Raw genomic sequence first — 23303 nt, 5'->3', positions numbered from 1 at the left:
TAACAGATGTAAACTATTTATTGAATATTTGCCACCAATATTGTTAAATACATAGTCTTGTAGTTTTTCGCTTTCAAGTTAAAACGTCAGAAATAGAACACCAAATATTTACAATTCTTATAAGGAATGTTACATAATGACACATTAAGGCGTAAATTCTTTTGGCTTATAATTCTGAAAAGAATGATAATAGCAAAGTGATGCAAAATCTTCATCGTGAGATTATGATTAAGCTACAATGTTTTACAAAAATATGGTGTAAGATGGCAATAATCCCATTCAAAATCCTGCATTAGGTCCCTTCAAGAGGGACTGATAATTTATACAGTCAAAACTTTAAAATTTACATATAAAGGTATCCTATCCACCATTGAAAAGTACAACTCTCAACATATACAGTTTTCAGGCCACAGTTTTGAAGGTTTGGAGTATCAAGTTGGTTTGATGAATTAGTCGGTTGGCACTTATGAACACATTTATTGCCCTGTTGTAAGAAAAGAAACATATTTCAACACTAAGAACGGTTTCAGACAAAGACTGCTTTAGAAATACTTTATGCAATAAATTTTAGTACCAAATCTGGACAACTACATGCATCCTGGCTCAGCAAAACATCACAGTGAAGCACATTCAGATGTTTTGCAGTATAGCAGCCTCCATTCAATTTACAGCTGATGACTAGATATCACAGTCTTGCATGCCTTACCCATGCAAAGAATACTAGCAACTGATGGTAGGATCTTCAGTATTTTTGGCTCCTGAAAATTTAGTTAAAAAACCCAAAGCTAGCTAGAGAAAAGTGGAAAGTGGGCATTAAAGGCCTTATTTTCAGAAGTGGTGAGCACTTACAAGTCCATCTGAAGTTAACAGGAGTTGATGTTTGCCATTTTCTCCCTCATCCCCATATAACAGAGCAACTATACTGTGTTGCTTCAGCATTGTTTAGTCATCTTTAACTTAAAAAAGACCAAGAATGAGGTCAACACAGATGGGATTTTTCACCTCCCTAATCCATAATTGTCAGACTGCTGTCTTTTTGTTTGCATTATTGTTGCACTTTTTTCTCGTGCCTTTTAAAAAGTCTAGCTTCGGGCCATGGCCAGTTTTATGCAGGTTATATCACTTCTTGTATCCCAACATAGTCAGTAATTCAAGTCTCAGATGGGATCTCATGCAGTATTTTTCAGACTCTCCAAATCCTAGCACTGGCTCTTCCATGCTTTAAGATTATCAGATGAAAGGCACTACAGAAGTGTAAATTATTAATGTGTTTTTGTGTTTGGTCTGATAGCTTTTGTTAATCATCATTATTCCAGGTTTCTAGTTTCCCCTGCTAATTTTGCCTTCTATCACTTGTGTAAGCCTGTTACTTTCAAATATATTTTATCATGCATATTATGGCATATTCCTATACTAGAAGACCCTTTCAAAGTTGAATAAAATCTTATTTATAACTCCTGACTGGTGTCTGATTATTATAGGAAGCTTGCTATTTCTCCAGTTTGTTGGTGTTCTTTACATTCCTAGTACAGACTTAAGAACTGTACTACTCAGAACTATAGTTTTAACCCTGAAACTTCAAGGCCCTGCACTGCAGTCACCATCTTCAGGCTGGGGACAGGATTCCCGCACATTGTCAGTTAGCATCTGGTTCAAAGACAAAGATTCCCTGAAAACACAATGGAATACCAAGAATGATTCTCCCCTTCCTCCAAAGGTAGTTGAAACACCATACAGTTCACCTCAGATATAATCTTTCAGCTCTGGCAAAAAACATATTGTGGACTCTGCATGAATACTAAAGATTCCATTCACTTGCGTGAATGTGTGTAATGAGAGAAATATTGGCCAAGTACATCCCTATCTCTGTAAGATCTAACCAACAGTACAAATTTGCTGCTATGTCCTTGACCAAAATTTCTTCTCTTCTCCTATTCGTCTGCAGACTACATCTAACTGGTGCTTATATTATCTGAAAAGTACTTGGAGATATTGTGGTATGAAGGAAATTTTCTAAATGTAAACTATCAGGGTCCTGCATCCTCGTGGCAGTTCTACCATTGATTTCAAAGGGAGCAGGGGAGGTGATCACTGGTAGTTTGAGGACAATTTCCCACATATAATGGTGCAATGTCTCAACAATGCTCTCAGCCTTTGTTGACTTTGACACAACAGAATGGAAAATGAAAGACCAGCAATACCAGTTGGCTGAAGATTCCGCCTGCCTCCAAGACATGTAATTGGACTATGAAATCAGATCTTCTTCATAACAGTAAGTGACAGTGAAATACCATGGCACAAGTGGATTCCAAAACACAAAAAGACATGAACCTTAATGAACTGCCTTTTTTTAAATAGATGAAAAATTAGAAGACACATAAAAAATGTAGACATCTATATTCAAACTGCCATTCACAAACCACTAGTTATAAACATTAAATATCTGTGCAGATTTTTAGTTGGCTTACCTTACTATTGTCCTGTTCTCATAGCTACATATACTATAGAAAGTGAATCACAATATTCAAAATTACACACCTGATTACTTTGTGTTGATTTTTAAGTATTCATGGGTTTATTCTCCCTTTACAGACACACGGAGAAATGAAGATAGACAAATGCCATGGCCATATGAGGCCAAGTAATTTAACACCACATAAAAGGGAAAACACACATTTGTTGTTGTGAAGCTGCATTCAAAAGCATACTTACTTTCCATCTTTAAAATAGGTTTTCAGAGTATCACTGAAACTTTTGGAGTATTTTACAAACTCTTTCTTTTGGTGCTCAAGTGCCTAAAAAATACAAATCCACAATTAAATAAAAAAATCTGATTCAATACCTTTACAGAACAACATACTTATAGTAACTCATCACTAACAAGCTACAAAGGACTAGGGGGCAAAACAAAAAAAAGAGTGAATTAAAGACATGCAGATCCAGGAATTCAAAAGATTTTGAAATTAAAAGGTAAGTAATAATGGAATTTCTAAGTTTCTTGTCAGACGTTTCCAGAAAATGAAACATTTATACTTTAATACAATATTTTTAAAATGATACAACACTGACACATCTATACATATTAAAAACCCATGCATACTGGAAGAAATAAATAGAAAAAAGTATATGGCCTTAGTGACAGATTTGAGTTGGTTATACTGCTCTATCTTTTCTTTTCATTTACACTTCCTTCTGACTTGTCAATGACTAGCTAAATTCCACCACTCACCCTTACACTATAAGAACGAAAGATCTTTCATATTTATGTTTAGTACTAATAATACAATACTACATGGAAATCTTAATTCACGTACCCTCCGGTTCTGGTATTGATATTTCTTGAAGACATTATTTACTGTGTCAAGAAGTTCCTTTATTGCACTGGCAATGTCCCTATTTGATTTAAAAAAAGATAATTATAACATTTTAAATTAGCCTAATTTAATGCTGAATTTTAATCACTTTCAGGAAAAAAAATCATATTTGATACTTACTTCTAAAGAATTTTATAGAAATAATATAGATATGATGCAGGAAGACCAAATGCAAAGAACTAATCAGATTATATAGTACTTAAATCCAAATTAAGTTTAATGTGCTCCTTAGACTCTGAGAGCTAGCATCTGCCCAATAATATGGAAACCTATGTTAAACAATACTATATACTGTACTCACTTGTTTAACAGTAAGAACCAAACTGTGCCTTCAGTATGCACACACAGCTCCTAGCAACTTAAGGGGTAGTTGCAGGTGTGGATCTAATAGCAGAATTAGATCCTTAATGTCTGTTCCAAATATGAAAAAAAAAATCATCCATTATGTGCCTTACATTTAGGGTACCAAGGGGCTCAAAACAGTTTGGGATTCCTTGTATCTTGCCCAATCACACCAAAAAAAATTAAACTGCCTGGCAGAAAATGTTCACATCCAGTCCCTTTGAAAGCAATTTGATGCCACTAACCCACACATAGGACTGATGTGTACAACAGTATCTAGTTTTGCAGGATTTAAAATCAATTTGAAACAAGACCAGCTAGCATCTCTCTTATTGTACTAAGAGTGGTCAGAAGAGAGTAGTTACTGTGTTGTGCCACTTTCTTTATATCAAAACTGTACAATAGTGTGCACAGTTTTATAAACACCATTATATAAAATGTCAAAAATTACACTCTATATGCAATTTTACTACTATCTTACCAAAATTAAAAATTGCATTTCAGGATGTTTATAATCCCATTTCCTAGTCACTGAGCAGAAAGCAGAGATCTAGGTACTCTTCTGATAAAGTGCTACAGGCTATTTCCTGCTTGAGAAATTGCTGACACTTTGTATCACTGTATCAGTCCAGAACAGTGAATCCAAAGTTCATTGAAAGTAGCCCAACTAATCAAGATTAAGTTTTCACATAGAAATGACATCTTTGTCTGACCCTTTTTGTTTCATGTTTAACATTAGCGGTTTTCAGTTATATAACTGTTCCCCTTAGCTTGTGAATTTCAAGCAAACCCAAGCTTGCTGTATTATTGGGACATGAACATATCTTCCTTCACCCCACCCCCTTTTATAAAAAGCAAAGGCACTGCCTCAACCCTTCTATTGAAATGTCAAGCTCTAAAAGTGAAGACTGCCACACTGTAAGACAACGACTTGAGAAAAACAAATCAAACCCACATATGCAATGGAAATAGAAATCGAGAATGGTTAACCAATATAGTAAGCCAGTGCTGTTTATAAAGCCAGGAGTTTTCAGTCAGTACTGTACAAAAGGCCTTAAAAATAGCAGTACAAACATGGGCATGTATAAGCCAATCAGCATTAAGAAAATTTACCCCTTCATCCATCAGTATCCATTACATACACATATACTTTAGTAAGTTGTGTTGGTGGCAGGGAAGATCAACTCTTGACATTTAGATACAAAAGTACGTTTACCTGGATACAAGATATTATAACATGTATGGATAGCCGCAAAACCAATAAAATTGAGTTCTAAGATTTATACATTATGTATTACACAAACCCCTCTAAAATCTCTCAGTCAGTATTGCCCCATCTGTGCATTCAAAATCCCCATAAAAAAACCAAACAAAAGCAAGTAATCAAAATATAAAAAGTGTACAAATTAAATAGCATTATATCATCAAATTAGGCTAACCATGTAATTCTAGGCTTCAGAGTGGTAGTCGTGTTAGTTTGTATGAGCAAAAAGAACGCCTGTGGCACCTTAGAAACTAACAAATTTATTTGAGCATAAGCATGTAACTATAGATTCAACCATTTTCAAATAAGCTGCATCTTGTGCTAAGTTAACAACTGTTAGCACATATAGCATTATTATTAGTATTATTATATTTCATGGACATTAACAGTGTTACTACCGTGACATTGATTTGTTTTATGGTCTTAGGCAAGTCACTCATCGGTTGTGTGGATAAGTTAGTTAGTTTCATTCAATTATAAACTACCTACATAATCAATCCTGTCCTATATTTATTCATACTGTGATTTATATTTTATTACTATGGACACACAGTCTCTATGTGTAAGTGAAATATTGTAAAGGTATTTATCACACATTACAACAAAACTACTTTTTAATATATAAGCAAGATTAGTTTCTATGATCATGAAAAGTCAAACTGCAACCAATGTCCTATTTAGCCCAAAACAAGTGCAGCACAAGCAAAAGTAGTACAAAACATCTTAATGCCCCTGTGCTTCTTCCACATGCTACACAAAGATGCAATGTACAGCATCTCTGAACATGCTGGTCCATTCCTCCAGAGGACCACAGTTCTGCCAAAAGCTCAAGGAGCACTGAAAGCACCACATTACATCACTAAAGCACATGTAGTAATATCTTAATATCCAAGTCAAGGCTTCCAGCTTGATCTGCAGATAAATACAGAATGCAGCACTTACTTGATTGTCTGAAGAAATCTCACTCGATCATTGATCTCATCGGGAATCTTACTGAGAATCTGTTTAAGTGCTCGTGCCTTTTCATTTAGGTCTTGGAATTCTGGCTCTGGCCTTTCAATCATATACTCTGATAGGCAAAACAAAATTACAAGAAAAGACTTACCCTCAAGTATATTTTTAGTGACACTGTGGATATTGCTATTCATAAAGTTCCATCAGTACTTCAAAGCAGTATTTTAAAAGAGGTACACAGATCAGCATTACGCATGTGCAATGGATTTCTATATCAATAGAAGCATAGTCTGTTGTAAATGCCTTTACTTGATTTTATCCACTCAATCCAAAAAACCCAGAACATTCATTATTTTAATGTAATTTATAAAAAACAAAATCCACAGAAGATCCACAGAATGGAATGACTGCATTGTGCTAATCCAATACAGTATGAAAGAAATTTACCAAATGGAGTGAAACCCTCTTACAGTGAATTCCTGGTTCTATCAGGGAAAACACACCACCATATTAGAAAGAACATTTTGCCTCCTAACTTGTGGAAAAGGCAGATTTAATGCTATAGTGAGTAAATAACATGCACTGTGTGTTCTAATAATTTATCATTTTCACTGCAAGGTTAATTATGCTTTTAGAATTACAGAGTATAATAAATATGTAAGTTAAATTACTATGCCCAATAAAATACCCATACCACCACAACTGCTCATTATAATATGGTTTTTCCTATATTGCAACGGGATTTGTAAAAAAAAATGCTCACTATTATAGGGGATTCATTACAGCAAGAACAGGATTAACCTGTACTTCCAATGCTAAGATGAAACCTGTCCCGAAAAAGAAAACTGACAGATTTTCTATTCTAATTTTCAGATTTAATGTAACATTTTTCTCTGAAAGACAGCATAAAAAAGTAGGCTTACACCCATCAATATCAGAGAACATGGGTTTAAATGCAATTCCCACCTCCCATTCCCAGAGATAAATACCTTCTACGTCATCTGCAGCCATACGCAGAAGAGACTCCGTAAAATTCACTTCTACACTTTTTTTCTCCAAAATTTTCATAATGATGTCTTGTGTGAGACCTGGATTTTCTTTTTCAGCCTACATTATAAAGAATATTTTGATTAAGAAATATTTAGGACTTGAGTGACATTTTAAAGCATAAAGCTAAATTTCAATGGGACAACAGATTGTACATACAAGATCAAATTATTACGGACTAGAGAAGTTGAATAGGCTCATAACAGCAGACCACTTTGTAAAACATTTTTTCCACAATCGCATCAATGGGTCTTGAACTACTGAAGTGTTTTTGCATCAGGAATTTTCCCAATAAGTAATTTCACCCATTTCCATGAAAAGCATTTACGGGTATCTCACACTCTCCCTTTACCTGGTTTTACCCTCTGAATAAAAATTGAAAACATTAAAATTATATTGACATAGAAGGTGAGAAGACATTTTGTATATTTCTATTTAATTCTTCTCAACTGTATTTTTTTCAGGTTACACAGATATTGTGATTTTCAACTTGTCCTCATATCATAACTCTCACATATCACTAGTATTACTTTTTCATAGCTTTTCAAACGCTTCAGTGTTTCTTCTAATGGAGTGTCAGCAACAGAAGAGGACACTCTCTGAAGGTGTTACAACAGATCTGCATAATCCAATAACTGGCTTCATACATGGCTATTGCGCCTTCTTGTCTTAAAAATTATTTTCCACTACTCGTGTTTACTTTAGTCCCTACCACCTTCTATTACAATACATTCCCTTTATAAAGAGATTTTGTTATTTAAACTCAATAATCCTTAAATGTAAATATTCATTTAATTGCACTAAACACAAAAACGTTATTACCCCTTGGGTCTAATAAAACATGTAGGAGGGTGAAATTTTGTAAGATTTATTTTGGATTTATATTTTTGTTTAACATGTTTTCAAAATCATTACCACATAATATTCAAACATCTTACAATAACACGATCCAAAGAAACAAAGTACACACAAAACTGAACCCCCTAAAAAGGTGAAACAAACAAAAATTAGAGATGTTTTTACACTGAACTGTTGTTGTAAGCATAAGATGTTAATTCTATATTTATCCATGTAATCAATAAAAGTTTTCTATATACTGTTAAATTATCAGTTTTATTTTGAACTCAGTTCTCTCACCAGCAGCCTCACCAGCAGCCTAGACATACTATTTTATTATACAAGTCAACTGTCATACATTTGGATTTAATTTTTCCATCATCTACCAATTTTTCCATCCACCTTCACTGATGACTTCTTCCTCTTAGTTTTTGAACTACATGGATAGTATATCTCTACTGTCTTATTTTATTCCAGTCAGGTCATGTTTTGAGTCTCACAACATGTTGCACTGTACTGCACTGACAGTCAGGAAAACTTCTGTGCCTGTCCAAAACTCCATTCCAGTATCAGAGTTCACAGCTTTGTACCCATATACCAGCTTGCATTTAATTAGAACTCAAGAAAGAATACCTGGAAAGCTTTTAGACGGGAACACGGGGGTGGGGGGGGGGATTATTTATCTGTAATTCTGTTTCTCTGAATCCATCATCTTGCAAGATTTTGGGTTGGTTTTTTTGTTTTGTTTTTTGGGGACCCTTGTGTGCAGTTGTAATCCTCAGGTTTGCTGGTGAGGAGATAGAGCACTTTGGTATTGAAGCTACCCTAGTAGATTTACAAGATGAAGCCAAGTCTGCATCAACATTGGCAGTGCTGGCATTGAATCTCAGTACTCAATAGGCTTGGCTGATGGGCTTTAGCTTTGAAGATTTTACTCTTCAAAGCATTCTGGACCAGCCTCAGTACTGGACTCACAACAGTCTCCCAGGGAATGCCTCAAAGAGAGCCTGAAGGTACTTCCCCCATTTCTTCAGTGTTTTATGTGACATCTACAGACATATGTGGCCCTCCTACTCATCAGGGTTGACCTAGAGGAAGTCAGAACAAAAACATGGTCACTAGCTTTTTGACATTGGTCCGTCATGCACTGACAAGGTTGGAACCCATGATCATCTTCCTTTCTCAGAGGCCTTACTTAAAATAAAGAAAAAAGAAGCACCATTATGCTGTGCCTCTAAGGGCATTGAGGAAAACACTGAACCAATATATACAGAAAAAGTGCTGAGACATGTATAGAACAAGGCATTGAGATGGAAGGTGTTGAGGTGCCTAACAAATCTGATGCCAGAGCATCTAGACTCAAGCGTGAATAGACAGAGAACAATGCTGACACTGGAGCATTGTACATTTAGTAGAGAACGCTGAAGTAGTGCTGAGGCTCTGACCAAAAGAAAAAAATGTATGTTAGAATGCCAAAAAAATGCCAGTGATGAAAAGACTTCAAAAATACAACCACCATCAGACCTGACTGAAAGTCAGGGTTACTGAAGGTGGAGAGCAAATAAAACATTGTTGGGATCCCATGAAAAGCTGGAAAAATGACCAGCTCGAGGCCAGTGTCCTGTAAGGAGCTCCTCCTCCAACCACGGTTAAGAAGAAACTGATTGGAACATTTGGAGGGCAGCTTTTATACTCCACAGAGTACCTCGCTCATGCTCTACCCTGCTACTGCTACCCACAGGATCAAAGAACTTTAAAAGCTAGTGAACTACCAGTCTCATATTAGAGAGCTAAGACTCTGAAGTGAAAATCCTTCATAGAATGGACTCTTTAGAGCATATAAATTAGATTTCTCAAGATAGTCGGTATATACAGAGACTTATCAAATGCTATTACTTCCACAGTATATCTTTGAAATTATTGCCAATGACAAGGGATGGCCAACAGCATTCTGTATAGCTGAGCACATTCTAAGCCCTGTATCAAGTGAAGTATTTCACTATTTAATTGTATTTTTTGAGGTAATACTTTCATGATATATTTGCTGCTAACAAGCAATAGCAATGGTATCGAAGCAATGTTCTGTGCCTCTAAGGCAGAGGCGGGCGAACTACGGCCCGTGGGACCCTCCTGCCCAGCCCCAGAGCTCCTGGCCCAGGAGGCTAGCCCCCACCCCTGCAGCCTCAGTGTCCTGCACCGCCGGCGCAATGCTCTGGGCAGCCGGGTAGCACAGCTGCAGAGCTGCGGACTGACCTCCTCCCTTGCCCCAACCCTCTTCCCCAGCCATGATCCCCCTCCCACCCTCCAAACCTCTCATCCCCAGCCCCACTGCAGATCCCGTACCCCCAGCTGGAGCCTTCACCCCCCCCAAAAAACACTTCAACCCCCTCCCCCAGCCCAGAGCCCCCTTCCAAACTCAACCCCTCAGCCCCAGCCCAGAGCCCCCTCCCCCACACCTCCCAGTCCGGACCCTCTTCCCGCACATGAACCCCTCATTTCTGGCCCCATGCCCCCAGCCCAGAACCCGTACCCCCTCTCACACTCCAGTCCCCTGCCTCAGCCCCAAACCTCTCATCCCTGGCACACCCCAGAGCCCACACCTCCAGACGGAGCCCTCACACCCTCCCGCACCCCAACCCCCTTACCCCAGCCCTTAGCCCTCTCCAGCACCCTGAACTCCTAATTTCTGGCCCCACCCCAGAGCCTGCACTCCCAGTCGGAGCCCTCACTCCCAATTTTGTGAGCATTCATGGCCCACCATACAATTTCCATATCCAGATGTGGCCCTCAGGCCAAACAGTTTGCCCACCTCTGCCCTAGCAGGTTTCTAGGACTCTGGTCACAAGTGCTTGCTGACCCAAGTCAGACTGATTTGGGTGTGGGCAGAAGTGGGGCTTGAGTGAGAGCCCAGGCTTAGTGTGTAGTGCAGACATACCCTAAGAGGCACAGCACAGAACCTCATGCCTATTGCAGAAGAAATTTCAACATTGTTTTCCCATCTTAATTCCAGGCAAGATTTCATCTGTTTAATCTATAAAAGCAGTAAAATTAACTAGCCTAAAGCCAGTTTACCTCCTGCCATGGGGGTGGGGGGGAAGGGGGAGGAGGAAGAGAAGGAGGCTGGGGGCAGAAGAGAATCACATACACAGTAGAATGAAAACTCAAGAGGATCCTTGCAGAATTTCCACTGAAATGATTTACTGGAGATAAAGTTTGTCTGTCTTAAGCAATGAGCAGAGTGTTCAGAACCTACAATCCACCCATCTCCTACTGTACATTTAACGTGAAGTAGCAGTTGTCAGTAAGTCTATACGAATGATGATTTTTATAAGTATCCTCTACTAAGGTTTTTTTTAACTTCAAAGGTGCTTAATATCAGTACATTTAGCAATGACAAAATAACTCCATCTCCCCCATCAGTCCAGTACAGAATAGCACAAACTTTTAAAACCAATCATACAAGTTTGAGACAGACCAATCCATTAGTCTTTCCAAAGAAGTGGAAGCTGGGTACTCTCCTTGTAGACCATTTGATTCTTACCAAATATTGCTTCTAAAACAAGATGGCACAAAGGGAAAATAGAGCAATAAAGCTGAAAACACATTTTAAACTGTGCTTCAAACATTTATTTATAGCGTTTTTGAGTGAGAGACAACTTTTAATCTTTCTTTATTAGTTTCTCACCTTAATAAAAGCTGCTCTCAGGGTCTGAGCTGCAGATAGGTTTACTCGCTCTAGCTGCAATGAAAGTTTAGAACCATTAGTAACATGAAGTTCATCAAATCAGGAAAAGTCAGTAGTTACCTCTGAGCCTCTGTTTGGCCTTCTCTGTCATAATTGGGAAGGCCAGAACAAACAAGAAGCACGCAGTTGGTGGTCTCAGTTGTGGGACAGAGACTTGGAAATCCAACCACTAAGGGGGGAAGATTTTGTACACTGTTGTCCCAAAATAAGCTTTAAAAACTGTAATGCTCATGGATAAGGCAGGAGTGTTGATTCTCCACTATGTGCTCCTGAAGTCAGAGAATTTGACCCAAAGACAGAAGGAGGTTGACCAAAACCCAGAGCCCCATGAACAAGTCTAAACTATTTCCAGTATTTGCAGGAAGAGACATGGTCCAGATTGGGGAAAAGATGTCACAACTTAGAATTAACATTAACCTTACAATATAGAAAGTTACATTTTAGATTAAAATTATGTTTTAAAATGTTTTAACTGGGCCTTTATAAAAATAAAATATTCACTTTGTATAAAGCAAGTTCCCTGCCAACCTCAAGGACATCACCTAAGCTGAATCTGGTCCATACTGGGAAGATAATGGGATACTTCATATCAGGAAAACTGGGTTGCATATTGTTATTTAACTAAAATTAAGTATTAGCACATATTGCTGTCTTAGGAACTTGCAGAGCGTAAAAATTCATTTTGAATTGTGAACAATTATCACAAAGGATTGACAAAATTCAGCATAGGCATGAAGACTACTAAGTGTATCATGCAGCAGCAGGAATATGCATAATACTTAATCTTCTAGGGTAAACTATGCCAAGGAAAATGTTAGTCCTTTTCATCTTATTCAAACTAGAACTTTCAGGGGCAGCAAAAAAGAACTAAGCTCAAATTACTCATGCCAGTAACAAGTTTTTTGTTATTTGCTTTTTCTAAGTTTCAATTTGTGCATGCGTGTTGTCTATATTTATTTCTACCAGTGTTAACATTCTCCTGGGATCATTATTCCCTCAACAAGATAAGCCTTACCATTAATTGAGACCATAGAGTCACAGGACCAATACATACACTCACCAGTTTTACATTTTAGCCAGTTTAATTGTTGCAACATCATCTGCTTTCACAGATTTTGAGGCCAACAGGGAGCGTTATGATAATCTTATCTGACCTCCTACATAAGATAGGCCCAAAGAATTCACCCAATAGCTTCTGCATCACACTTGTATCTTCTGTTTGAGCTACAGCATACCTTAAAAAGATATCCAATTTTGATTTAAGACTTCAAGTGATGGAGAATCCATCACATTCCCTAGGTAAATTGTTACAAAAAATTAATTAGCCTCGAAGTTAAAAATGTGCTTCTTATTTTTAGTTTAAATATATCTAGCTTCAGAGTCCAACCATTGGATCTCATCATGCCTGTTTCTATTAGTTTAAAGGGCTTCCTCTACTAATGGATCTCTTCTTCTGTAGGTATTTATAGACCTTGTTCATGTCACTTCATAACCTTGGATAAATTAAGAAGGCTGAACATATTAAGCCTCATTATAAGGCATGCTTTTGAGCTCTCAAATCTTCCTTGTAGCTTTCTTCTGAACCCTTCATAATTTTTCGACATCCCTTTTCAAGTGTGGACTCCAGAATTGGATACAGTATTCCAGCAAGTCACACTAATAGCATGTACAGAGGTTATATCACATCCCTATTTCTACTTGCTATGCCCCGCCTTAAGCCTTCAAGGATCACATTCATCCTCTTAGCTACAGTATCACACTGGGAACTCATTCAACTGTCGTCTACCATGACCACTAAGTTCTTTTCAGTGTGGCTACATTCCAGGATAGTCTCCCATCCTGTAAGACCTATGTTCCTAGATGTATGACCTTGCATTGGGATGTATTAAAACAAATGTTCAAATAGGCCCACCTTTCCAAGTGATCCAGGTCAGTCCATATAACTAATCTGTTTCTAACTCATTTATCATTCCAATTTTTGTGTCACCTGAAAATTTCACCAGTAATGATTTTATCTTTTCTTCTAGATCATTGATAAAGATACTAATTAGTAATAATTCAAAACAGACCACTGCAGGACTCCACTAGGAACACCATACCCCCGAGATGACAATTCCCCATGCAGTTACTTTTTGTGATCTAGCAGTTAACCAATTTTCAATCTATTGAATTTGGGCTCCACTAATTTTGAATGGTGCTTCTTTTTCTTAAGGGAAAAAAAAAAAAACAGAATACCACATGGAACTAAGTCAAAGAAGGGAAAGTACATTATCAACCACATTTGTGATCACATCAATAAATACGAAGTTTATCCAACAAGACCTCTTTTCCATAAACCACGTGGATTAGCATTATTTATGCTACTACCCTTTATTTCTTTACTGATTGTCCCATATCAGCCTATGATTGTGCCTGGGATCAATGTCTTCCTAACTGGCCTTGTAACCCAGGGATGCCATTTAACCTTTTAAAATATCGTTATGACTTTAGGGAAGTTATAGAGAACTGGAATAAAGTTAATGATTCAAGATTCATTGAAAATCGACATTAATTATTCAAAGAGCTCTTTGGCCAATTCCTTTAGTACTCTTGAATGGAATTTTTCTGGTTCTAGAGAAGTTAATGTTTTAACTTTAATAGTTGCTGTTTAATACCCTGCCTAGTTACTGATGGACTAGAAAGTATGTCCAACTGTGATAATTCAGCACTCATTTTACCACATTTCTGGATTAGCCCTGTATTCAGATTTAAACTTCCCACCTATACAACATTTGCAGATAACCTTTGCTGTCAATACAGTGATCTTAAGGCACGTCTTGAATATGAAACAATTGAAGTGACCCATGAATTACCTGCTGTTTCTATTCTGATCTTACAGGAAAGGATCTATTCATCAACCATTTTACACACAGAGTTTTAAAAATGTACGCTGATTAAAAGATCAGTGATGCACTACAGTGATCAGTAATGAAACTGATTACCACTATCTGTTTCAGGTTCCCACCACTTAAACACAGCAAAAAATCTAACTTTATAAACAGTAATCAGACCATTTAGGTGTTCAGCTTTGCTTCGAGTACCACAAAATGCATTAATTTCTAGCACCAGGAGATCATTTTCTTTTACTTTAAAATTATATTTTGCTGTTAAATCCCATCTTTACTCCCCCAGTCACAAACTGGAGCATTGAAATAATTTTCCCAATGGAACAGTATTCTCTAAAATAGGCCTTACTTTACAGAGACAGGCTGCATTCTACTCTTTTCTCACTTCTAAAATTGGAGGGGGAGGGGAGAAATCTACTGCTACTTTAAGTTTACGTTTTTTATACTTGCAGCCTGACATATCTCTCTCAAGGTCCTCCTTCTCTCTGCAAAACCAGAGTTAAGGAAAAGATCGGGGCAAAAAAGAAAAAACTGAAATTGTTGATTATGTTAAAGGTTGCTGATGGCTTTCAAGGATAAGGAGGATGAAGAAATACAAAAAAAGAACGTATGGTAGATGTTGGACTTGAGGGCTTGGTAGGACATCCTTGCATATCAAGGCGAATAGCATGTATTAATTAGTGTGCCACTTGCCTTTTGGTTTCAGGTACCTCCAAGTCAGAACAGAGTATTACACTATGAACAGGAGAAAACAGCTTACCTCATTAAAAACAGGATACATAACAGCATAGAGTGGCATGGAAACCATAGAAGTGGTCTCTGCTTCATTCTTCATCTCTTCCATTGTCATCCTCATTCAAAGATCCACTTCTCAGGAAAAATGCTATAAAAGCAAAGACTCCTCATTCACTGAAGTGTTTCTTCTTTTTCCTCGTCGTGCAAGAATACTTAAAGGACTTGAAAAATAAATTGCCCTGGGAGGGAGGAGAAAATACATATTATAAACACTGAACTACTGCCACAATTTTCAGACGAAACGTTCCTACAAAAGGTTTCAAGCAGCAGATGTAGTACCACATGATAATTAGAGAAAAACACATTACGTTCACAAGAAAAGAATCCCTCAGTGAATGGGATTTCTACTTAATGAAGTTCCAAAATTTTAAGTCACTGTAGCCCATGCAAGAATTTGTTTTGATAAGCAAGGCACTACTGGAAAGGCTACAGCTTTATCTCAAGTTGTCATACGCAACTTTTCTTGAAAGAAGTATGGAAAAGGAGAATGAATTGATTCTTTCCTTATAGGATTCAGGTTGGAAGCTCTCACCACCACTAGTGAGCAGAAACGTAAGATTTCTGAAGACAGTATAATTCACATATGTAAAATGCACACTTTTAAAGTGATATGTACTATAGACCTGAAATGGCAATATATATTTACAGATGCGCAATTACTATAAACAGAAATAAAAACATACAATCACATTTTAATCTATACACGCATGTATCTAGTTTCTTTTTCTTCAATATAATCCTAATAATCACTCATTACAAGATACAATCAATCATCACTGCACGCTTTTTTCCTGCTAGCTCAGTCCTCGATATCACATCTTGCCTTTAAACAAACAGAAATCTTATGTCTTGTTCCTACTCAGGGTGTGTCAGCAACTATGTTAGCTCAATGGAAAATAGTTGTTCCAGTAACTGAATCTGGTACTTAGAAGTTCTCCACCCTATCCAACCCATCTAACTTGAAGAGATCTGCATATGAGCACTGTATTGAAAGGGAAATACTCATACCTCTACATTATCTGGTTCATGAGAAACCCACATGACAGAGGTAAATACCCGTACCATATTATTCCAACTTGAGGATTTATCTGTGAAAGGGTGTTTTATTCAAACATCAAACCTGTAACAAATATTAAGGGATTTTTAAATATAGAATTTAATAGGGGACTTAATTGTCTTATTATAGGTCAACAGATCAGTCCATTTTTCTTACTCATCTGTCCCTTTGTCTTATGTTCTGGTTTCTATCAACCATGATAACCCCCATTTTAAAGTTAATTTGGGCTGCATGTTAACAGTTTTAGAATATGGTGTTGATATAACAAAGTTTTCGAAGCTGTATATATATATCTTAATATTCCAACGGGAAAGCTTAACAACAGAATGACAGTAAGAATCTCAAATGCTATTCATTACAGAATCGTTGCATACCTCCTTTATCACCTAACTTTGCATGCCTTACTTTTGTGTTATAAAATCTTGTTATGCAACATTTTATATTATTTTTAGGAGAGATATCATCTTAAAAGGTACTGAATCTCTTCTGTCAGCATAGCTGTCTCTACACCAGGGGTTTTGCCAATATAACTGTGTTGGCTAGGAGATGAGGGTTTTTTCACACCCCTGACCAACACAGCTGTGGGCAACAAAACTTTGTAGTGTAGAGGTGGCCTTAGTGACTGATCTGAGGGAAATGGCAAGCACAAGCTGGCAGTTGTACACTGCCTGAGACACAAGAAAGGTTGACAAGCAGTCTGCATTCAAACCAGCTCATCACTGGCTTTTTTGCATGTAGAATGCATGCTCAGGCTTAAGTATAGTCTGTGCCGTGTAGCCAATACATATAGAGTGTATGGGGTAAAGGAGGACCTCAGTTAAATCTAAAGAAAGGGACTCTCAACACATATGTAGAGGATGAACAGGATACATACAGTGCATTTTCCAGACGCTGAATGTGAAAACAGTACAAAGACTCCAGATGTCTGCCTCCTCCAAGGATTAAACCAGTGTGCATTCAAGCCTGTATTCCAGTCCCTCCACTGACTCAATCTGCTTCTGCTGCTAGTTCAAGGACTTGATTCTAACTTTTAAAGTTGTTAATGGAGCAGATCTCAGCTACAGTAGAGACTATCTCTGTGTTCATGAACAATCAAGACAGCTGCATTCCTCTGGTACAATGCAGATCACAAAGCACAGAATCAAGCAGGTGAACAGGAGATAAGGCACTCCCAGTTGAGGGGATTTAGCTGAGGAACAAACTTCCAGAGGATATTAGAAGCTTATTCAGTGACCATATTCAGGATATGCTGCAAGACTTTCTTGATAGAAGCTTTTCCACAATTACATTTAAACGAATAATCCCAGCCTCCCTAAAATAAAATAAAAACCTACCCCAAGTAGAGCTTCCTATTACCCAAACAGCCAAAGAATCTAAGAAGTCACTTAGGGACTACCTATGCCAATCTAAAAGGACAAGTATTTAGAATGGTAATGACAGCCAGTACAAAACCTAGGGTAGAGATATTCAAACTTCCTATTCTGGCGAAGATAATTAGAGAGCTAAGTGCACGCCTGGCACTGCAAAAACATAGGATATTGTCTCTGCTCCAAGGAGTTGAGCTGAAGTTGGCCCTCCAGCTCATAATATGGTGGTGGAGGAGGAAGTATATTGACTCAACTGTATACGAAAAATAAGATATAATGTTATCATCTATGGCCCATAGCAGGAAGGTGGGCTGAAGGAATGCTGTATCTCTGAACCAGTATGGTAGAGCAGCAGTTCTCAAACTGTGGGTCAAGACCCCAAAGTGGGTTTTAATGGGGTTGCCAGGGCTGGCTTAGACTTGCTGGGGCCCAGGGCCAAAGCCGAAGTGTGAGCGCTTCCGCCCTGGGCAGTGGGGCTGGGGTTATAGGCCCCCCTTTGACTTTGGCTCCCCCAACCAGGGACTTGGACACGCTCAGGCATTGATCCCGATAACAGAAATTACTACATGACCCCAGAAGTGGGTCATAGTGCAATGAAGTTTGAGAACCCCTGTGGTTGAGGATTCACAGGACAATGCATTTAGTATATGTGGTGGTAGTAGTGGTCTATGGCTCATAATAATGGAAATGAGGTAGGATGCGAAATCTCTGGCACACCTTGGGAACCCACTTCAGTTACAAGCACAGCTACCATGAGCTCATGGAAATTCTAGATTTCCAACAGAGTTCAGATTCTTTTTTATTTGAATTTACAAAAAACTTAGAACATTGCCTCCATGGAGGACCTTACTATATAGTCTTATTATACATAAAAAGAAAAGTAATACTTGTGGCATCTTAGAGACTAACAAATTTATTTGAGAATAAGCTTTCGTGAGCTACAGCTCACTTATATAAGCACACAGACATCTATACAAACACACCTATTCTAATCCGTAGATGAATTTGCCAAAAATTAAACATACAGTCAAGTCAGAAGTAAAATCAGCAGGTTATCCTTACTCCAAAACCAGGAAAATAGCCTACTACTACAATAAAAACCAAATCCTAACAATACCATTGCAAAAAGCTGCCTTTATTGTGCTGCTCCCACCCCAAAATCCTGGATAATTAGAGAGGCATTACAGCATACCTTAAAGATTAACAAAATCAGGTTATTCAGACTGCAGGCCTAAAGGGAAGGGGGGAAAAAAGGCATGCTCCAATGCTGAGCCCCTCATAAAAAAATGTCTGCCCCAGCTCCCACTCCTTTATACAGGAGAGCTTCAATGCAAGCACTTTAAACCAACACCTTAACCTCCACCTGAAAACCAAGAATTCAGTGCATATCACGAAGCACTGATGTCATGTGTCCCATACAAGGTACACCACTTAAATTGCAGATTGCTGCATCCTGCCAGCTGACAGCGTACAGTGCATCTCTATAACCTTAAAGTGACAAAGGCATAGATTGCAGTAGCAATCCAAACAAAATGGTCCATCTCATAACTAAGCAAAAAAGGGGGGGAAATGTCTTCCTAGACACTGTTACCATCAACTCCAGTTTGCAAGATCTACAAACAGAATATACCAATCCTCAATAAGAGAGACATGATAATTTTTAATTGTCTTCTGGCTGCTTCCCTCAAATTACCAGCATTGCCTTTGTCTTACCCTGATTGAACTTCAGCAGCTTATTTCCATCCATGCTCCAAACATTAAGCTAAGCAGAGGAAGTTTCAAGCTGTATGTCATTAGCATACTAAAAACACCACATATCATACACCGCCTCAATAATCTTCCCAAGTGGGAAGATAGGTTAGAACCCTGTGGAATTCTACATGACAGCACCCTGGGGTATGGAAAAGCAGTTGCCTGACATCACTTTTTAGAAAAATGCAGAAAACATGAGGCTATATCCCATCAACTCCTCATGATCAACTACATCAAAAAGCAGCACGTATTTATCAGCATGCAGACAAATCTTCATCTATCACCAGCAAGAGGTCTCCCAATACCACCAGTACAGTCTCAAGTCAAGATCATCTGAGGTATCTAGGTACTCAGAATGGTCTCCGCACAACTTTCCCTATAATATTTTCCAAAAACGGAAGATTAGACATCAGACAATAATTTAGCAGATTCCCAGTGTCAAGTGTTGGTTTCTTGAGCAGAGGCTGCATAACAATTTCCTCAGAGAAGCCACCATCCTACCCTGACTATGGGAAGCACTGCTAATCTGCAGCAAGTTCTTCCTCACTTTCTCTAGACAGAAAAAAGATAAGGGTTCAAAAAAGGCCAGGTTGAGGAACAATGAACCCTCAACAACCCTAGTTTCAGAGTAGCAGCCATGTTAGTCTGTATTCGCAAAAAGAAAAGGAGTTCTTATGGCACCTTAGAGACTAACAAATTGTAACCGGCCTAAACTCAATAGAAAAAAAATTAGCATTTGTCCTGACTAGATCCTATCCTGTATTCATGGAATCAGGCAGTTTGGCTCTTATCTATTTTTATCCGCAGAGTAATCAGAAACTTCCTAACAGGAAGGGCTTAATCCAGTCACCAAGTGAAGACAGGTGGCAATGTTTGCGACTTGATGAAAAATAGTAAAATGTGGTTTGTTTTAATCATGTTCCAACTTTATGAGTAACTTAACTATATTTGAGTTTCTAAATGATTAACCAAAATATAAACGACTATACTAAACAATTTTTGTTTATTTTAGGAAAAATTGTGACAAACCTGATGATCAGTTCACTTTTGAAGGATCTTTTCTTTTAAAGAATGAAAATTTAGTTTATGTAGAGCAAATATTGTTACATTTACCGGACCACTGATTTACATTATAAAAATGATGAGATCAATAAAAGTTAAACCACTGTAACTAAAACTTTGCTAGTCTAACTGGGCAAAAATAAAATAAAAAAGGAACATGCACTCATTTGTATAGATTCTGGTCTCCCCTGCCTCACACACCAAGCAGTTTCATTTATCAGGGTACTAAAAAAATGTTATCAGAAAGTGAAATAATACCCCATTAAATTTTCAAAATGGGCTTGCCCAAAAAACGTTCCAAAAATAAAGAGCCACCTAAGCAGAGGCTATACTTGAGAAACTGTATGGCAATAAGCTATTCCAAAAAAAAGTTGTATGTGTATGGCAAAACCAACAAAAAAAAATAAATCAGGTATTTTATAACCTATAAATGTTATATTTATATAGAAAACATATAGACAATTATAATTATAATTGGTTTACTTGTGATAAAAATGCAAGTGTATATTGTAAATTAGGTACACTTCACTGTTGTGAATGTGGCTGAGTCCCACCATTTAAGAAGTTGTGCGAACAATTTACAAAAAAAAGAAAAGGAGTACTTGTGGCATCTTGGAGACCAACAAATTTATTAGAGCATAAGCTTTCATGAGCTACAGCTCAGAAGTGAGCTGTAGCTCATGAAAGCTTATGCTCTAATAAATTTGTTAGTCTCTATGGTGCCACAAGTACTCCTTTTCTTTTTACGGATACAGACTAACACGGCTGCTACTCTGGAAAAATTTACAGAAAACATGAAAGTCTACCAGTCAGCTTCATTAAAACTGTTTTGAATCTCATCAGTTTTGCAATTCACTCCCATCTCAACACATTATTTTGAAATAGTGAACTTCAATGTGAGATTAGCACCTCAGACAGTCAAAAGGCAGACAAACATATAGCCCATTTTTAATATCTCTCTACCTATCACTTACACAAGAAAGGCATCTTAAATTGGGCTCCAATTTTTGTACCTAGCCAAATTAAAATGATTACAAAACCTAAAAGAATTAGCAAAGATCACACCACCACCATTTAGTCAAGCAACAAATTATCGGCATGGATGCAATGCAACCACAGCAATGACCATGGTGAAGGTAACAGCATGCATCAGTTTCTTTATCAAGTTCTCTCCCCCTATGCAGTCTCAGGAATTTGAATATAAAGCTATTGTTCCTATCCCTGTGATTTAATCAGATGCTTCTAGAAATTAAAATGTAGCATATATTTTAGAAACCAGAATGTAAAACTAACCTCAATGATACCACAACCCACCAAGTAAATTGATATTGTGAGGCTGTGACAAGGTGGTTATCTTTTATTGAAAAGAAGAGTCCAGTGGCACCTTAAAGACTAACAAATTTATTTGGGCATAACCCACTTCTTCAGGTGCCATGCTTATGTCCAAATAAATTTGTTAGTCTTTAAGGTGCCACCGGACTCCTCATTGTTTTTGTGAATACAGACTAACACAGCTACTCCTCTGCTATCTTTTATTGGACCAACTTCGGCTGGTGAGAGAGACAAGTTTTTAACCTGCACACTGCTCTTCTTCACGTGAGCTTATTTCCTGGGATAGGGACGCAACAGAGCCTTGGCCCTGATCCCGTTAGGCTGGAGGAGGGAAGTCAATCAGCCTTGACAGTCAGATGTACTGTTTAAAGGGACAGCCAGGTTACAAACTATGTGTTTTAAATTTTCCTTAAGTTGCTCTTCAATTATTAAACTGGAAAAACACATCAGCTTTTACGCTGTTTACTTTTTGCATTTTATTCAACTTGAATAACAAATAGGTCCATTTCACTTTCTGTTTCTCATGCACACTACTGCAAAATTGGAGTTACAAAGACTAGCAAAGGGAAGTTATGAATGACTCCCATCATTTGAGTATGTAAATATTTTATAAAACCTACATTTGTAAATCAAACCAAAGCCCCTTCTTAAAATATTACATGCCAAGGACACACGAGATACACATCCAGGCCAAGATTTTCACAAGTGAGGGAGGGTGCCCAACCTGCCATTCAGAAACTAATAAATCCGAAAATCGGGCCCCCTTAAAGAGGACTCAAAATGTGGGGAGAGGGGAAAGAGCCACACAGATTCACTAACCCCTTGGCCTCCGGCACGCAGAGGACGGGCAGGGGTGAAGCCTTGCGACAGGGCCGAAGGGCAGCCCCTCCGGGCCCGGGTCTGGCTGCACACCTGGCCGCCGCCGGCTGACCCCCTCAGCCTGCTGCTGTTAGCCGGGGTGGGGAGATGCCCGCCCCCACCCCTGGGATCCCAGACCCCTTCCCCATCTTAGGGCATTACCAGCCCCTCCCTCACAGCGGCTCCCGAACTGCCGGGCCTCAAATACCGCCCCCGCCCCCGCCCCACCGGAGACCCACAGCTCCTCTGAGCGAGGCCCTCAGCCGGGGCCCGGATTCTCCAAAGCGTCCTACGCCCCTAACGCAGCGTAGCCGCGAGGGAATCACCAGGCCCTAGGAAAACACACTAGTGACCCTGCCCGGCCCGTGGGAGCCGAGCGCTTCCTCCTCACCCTCCGAAAAGGGGGCACACACCGCCCGGTACCTTACCTCCCCCACCCTCCTCGGAGACTTTAACGCTCTTGAGTGGGGTCCGCTGCCGCGCCGGAAGTGCCTGCCGAGAAGGAAGCGTCCCTCGCGGTTACCACACACCAGGCGTTGTCCGGAACCAGCCCGCAGCCGCATGGGCCCCTGGGACCTGTAGTGCCGTTCCAAACAACTACAACTCCCGCCAGGCAATGCGAGGGGGCGGAG

At 38.6% G+C, this 23303-nt stretch overlaps 1 protein-coding gene across 1 annotated transcript; it reads right to left on the bottom strand.

The window, feature by feature from the left end:
• PDCD10 (programmed cell death 10) lies at positions 1-23254 on the bottom strand. The gene is made up of 8 exons (XM_084639877.1): positions 23100-23254; positions 15209-15422; positions 11504-11557; positions 6924-7041; positions 5923-6049; positions 3315-3393; positions 2713-2795; positions 1-484 (listed from the first exon to the last, which is right to left on the bottom strand). The coding sequence occupies exons 2-8, from the start codon at positions 15302-15304 to the stop codon at positions 403-405; spliced, it is 639 nt and encodes a 212-aa protein (XP_084496003.1). The 5' UTR covers positions 15305-15422; positions 23100-23254; the 3' UTR covers positions 1-402.
• Positions 23255-23303: the final 49 nt, after the last annotated feature.

Source organism: Lepidochelys olivacea (genome assembly GCF_965140295.1).
Source record: "Lepidochelys olivacea isolate rLepOli2 genome assembly, chromosome: 9".
NCBI lineage: Eukaryota > Metazoa > Chordata > Testudines > Cheloniidae > Lepidochelys > Lepidochelys olivacea.
Note: the sequence above shows the minus strand (reverse complement) of the source record. Positions and strands in the feature narration are given on the sequence as shown.

Bases quoted from the DNA above. Each gene is read 5' to 3' on its own strand.
- PDCD10 (XM_084639877.1), bottom strand. From the start codon at position 15,304: ATGAGGATGACAATGGAAGAGATGAAGAATGAAGCAGAGACCACTTCT. The intron at 11,558-15,208 runs GTAAGCTGTTTT...CTTTCATTGCAG, and splicing joins TGTATCCTGTTTTTAATGAG to CTAGAGCGAGTAAACCTATC. The intron at 2,796-3,314 runs GTACGTGAATTA...TGTATTTTTTAG, and splicing joins ATCAATACCAGAACCGGAGG to GCACTTGAGCACCAAAAGAA.